At 51.5% G+C, this 2,924-nt stretch overlaps 1 protein-coding gene across 1 annotated transcript; it reads right to left on the bottom strand.

Moving 5' to 3' along the window:
- Nucleotides 1–1,813: 1,813 nt before the first annotated feature.
- Nucleotides 1,814–2,008, bottom strand: EI90DRAFT_2880731 (uncharacterized protein; the record flags this gene model as incomplete). The annotated part of the gene is made up of 1 exon (XM_039053919.1): nt 1,814–2,008. A coding segment is annotated over one exon (195 nt), but the record flags the coding sequence as incomplete, so codon positions are not given.
- Between the last annotated feature and the right edge of the window lie 916 nt (nt 2,009–2,924).

The raw sequence follows: 2,924 nt of genomic DNA, 5'->3' as shown, positions 1-2,924 counted from the left end.
TCCTGGGTGAGCTGCTCGCTCAGAAAGTTCCCATGCTATCCCGTGCGTGCAGATACACAACACAGAAAGGCAACAACAAGGCAACAATGAAGGAATGGAAGGAAGGGATTGGTTGGGGAGTCTGGGGCACCCTAGGGCAGGGTGCTGAACCCTGACAAAGTGCCAGTATATAGTAGAGAGACGAAAGCACAAGGAAATTAAAGAGGGTCTGAATCGGAACAAAGGTGTCTGAACGGAGACAGAGGGATGATGGAAGCGGAGCAGTGCTGAAGGTCATGGGTGTTAGACACTGGTCCAGGTCGGCACCGAAGGTCACCGATGCGGGCCGCTATAGGCCGCGATGGCCATGATGCCGCGAACAAGGCCCAGGGGTAGGGCATTTGGCCTCAGCAACTCTAAAGGGAGTGCTGTGCCCCCTAGCTGTCTCTTGGCCCTCATTTCGGACTCACTGGGGTTGCCTTGTTGGGGTCAGGACTTAGGGGTCGTGGTCACATCGATATTAGAGCTAAGGTACAATAAAGTATCATACAGGATATATATAGGAGGAAGAAATGAATGGAAGCGGACCCAGGCCGAAGGCCGAAGGGTCTGGAAGCAAACAAGAATAAGGAGCGGGGTTGGCCGCATAGCAGCCGGCAATGACCGAGGGTCAAAACAAACAATAACAGATAAATAAAGGAAAGAGCGTAGGGCCGCGATAGCGGCAATGGTATCGTAGCGGCGCTGGACTCGGAGTTGGGCCAGAGTCGGGCGCGGGGATGATAGTGGCCCTGTAGGGGCCAAGTGGGCAGGGTAGAGGAGTCGCGCTAGGCACGGTGCCAGAGGTGGACTCAGGGTGGGAAGGTTGGTGTGGCTGTGGGGGAGTCGGCCAGGTGCAGGGGAGCCTAGGGGCAAGCAGGGGAGTGAGCAGGGAGTCCTCATGGGGGATAGAGCTGAGGTCGGGGCTCGCGCTCTCGCTCGCATAGCGGTAATGGGCTTGGGTGGCATCGGGATGGGCCGGGAATGGGCTGGAATGCATGGCCGTGACAATGGGTTAGACTCTGTGGTACATCCAAAAGGAGATAGGGGGGGCAAAGCCCAGAGGGGCAGGAGGATGAGGTGGAGTGGGGATGATGACTAACTGGCTGAAATGGAAGGAAGCAATAGTCCAAATAAGGATGAGGGAAAATCGCGAAAGATACATTACAAGTGGCAAAAGTGCTGAGTATGATCCATGGAGCTTGGAGGTTGTGGAGCTTACAGGGGTTGCAGAGGCAGGGTTGGATGTCTGAGGAATGTTGGCAATGGTGTTTATGTAGAATGAGGTCACCAATGCAATGGACCTGAGGTGGGGTCTAAGTCCAAGGTCGGGACCATGACAGAGTCTCGGAGTGAAGGTACAGGTGGTGTCCTAGTATGAGGTACAGGACTACGGCAGAAGGTTGTAAGTTGATGGAGGTTTGATGGAAGAGGGGAGGAGGGAGGAGAGTGACAAGAGGAGTGGGGTGGAGTGGAATGGAGTCATGTCTGAAGGTGGGTATCGGAGTGGACGGAGGTAGGGTAGGAGAGGGACGGATGGGGAGTGAGAGGAGGAGTATGGTGTGAGGAGTGATGTTTGGTCCGAAGGTAGATGTCTGAGCGGACAGAGATAGGGTAGGACTCCGGAGGTGATGAAGATGAGGGTCCAGGAGTCGGATTGGGATCGGGTATGTACGGATATGACAGTGGCTGTCATTATACTTGAAAATGTCCCTTGGTTCTGATCACTTGGCTCTTTTGTCCCAAAGTCAAAGTCCAGATTATCATACACCATTACATATTGCCCAGGGTCTGAGAGGTTCTTCAAGCTTGCTTTGAGGCTTGTGGTCACTGACTGAACCATATGGTAGATGGAATCTGCTGGAACACTCCACCCTCTGTGTGAGAGCACTTCAATGACTTGCCTATGTGTGTTTGTGGAGTCAAGACAGAAGCCTTGAATAGCTTGGAATGCATTGCATCTTTGGCTTGAACTATTTGCCACAATTGAAAGGATTGTGACTCCTTTCTGTGTGGTAAGTCACAAGTTTGATCCAGTATTGTTAACTTACCACTCTCAGAAGTGCTGCATTACATCTTTTTGCTTGAGTATGACCATGTCAGGGCAATAGCCCCGAACCCCGAGCCACATGTAATTAAGATACATATAGTCACATGGGTAAGTGGGAACCTCCAGGTAACTGCTTACACACTACCGTAAAATACACACCCTTGTATCACTTACAGCTCTGTGTGCTGAGCTACCCTGAGACCTCACACTTTTTTAAGTGTATGAGGTGTGTTTTACAACACAACCCACAAAAACTTAACATCAATCTTAACATCTGACTCGGTAGCGCCAATGGCACCTAAACACACCCACAAGGGCAAGGTCACGTCTGCAGCAATGCTAAAAAGAACAAGCGGTTCATTAAGAAACCGCAATCTCCCATCATGGGAGATTTGAATAAACAGCTGTCGTCAGACAACGACGAGGATCAACATGATCTGGTAAAAGCAACCACCTCAGGGCTGGCCCCTGAAGGTTGTAGAAACTTACGTGGAGTAAGTGCGGGGCCCAATACCCCTAGAACTCCACAACATACTGATCTAACCCAAGCTGGGGAAGATCCCTCACCTCCTCAGGAGGTGATCAACTTGCGCGATAAATGTGTAAGTGCCGAACAATCAGCCCAAAAAGCTGATTGGATAGAGTTGCAGGAAACTCCAGGGCCCAACTATCCCCTGGAGTCCTCCCCCATGTCCCCAAGTCAAGCCCCAAAGGCAGACAAAGGGAACCAAAAGGAAGAGCCTCTGCGTCAGCTATCCGAAAAACTACTGGACTTGTTCCAGGTTCTGTCTGAATGGAGGACGGAAAGTGAAGACCAACTTCTTCTCAGGCTGGAAGCCCGAGAAGGCACGAAAAA

This window comes from Cantharellus anzutake, assembly GCF_015039405.1.
Source record: "Cantharellus anzutake strain C23 chromosome Unknown EI90scaffold_26, whole genome shotgun sequence".
In the NCBI taxonomy this organism is placed as follows: domain Eukaryota; kingdom Fungi; phylum Basidiomycota; class Agaricomycetes; order Cantharellales; family Hydnaceae; genus Cantharellus; species Cantharellus anzutake.
The sequence above is the reverse complement of the archived record's forward strand: the minus strand, read 5'-3'. Positions and strand labels throughout refer to the sequence as shown.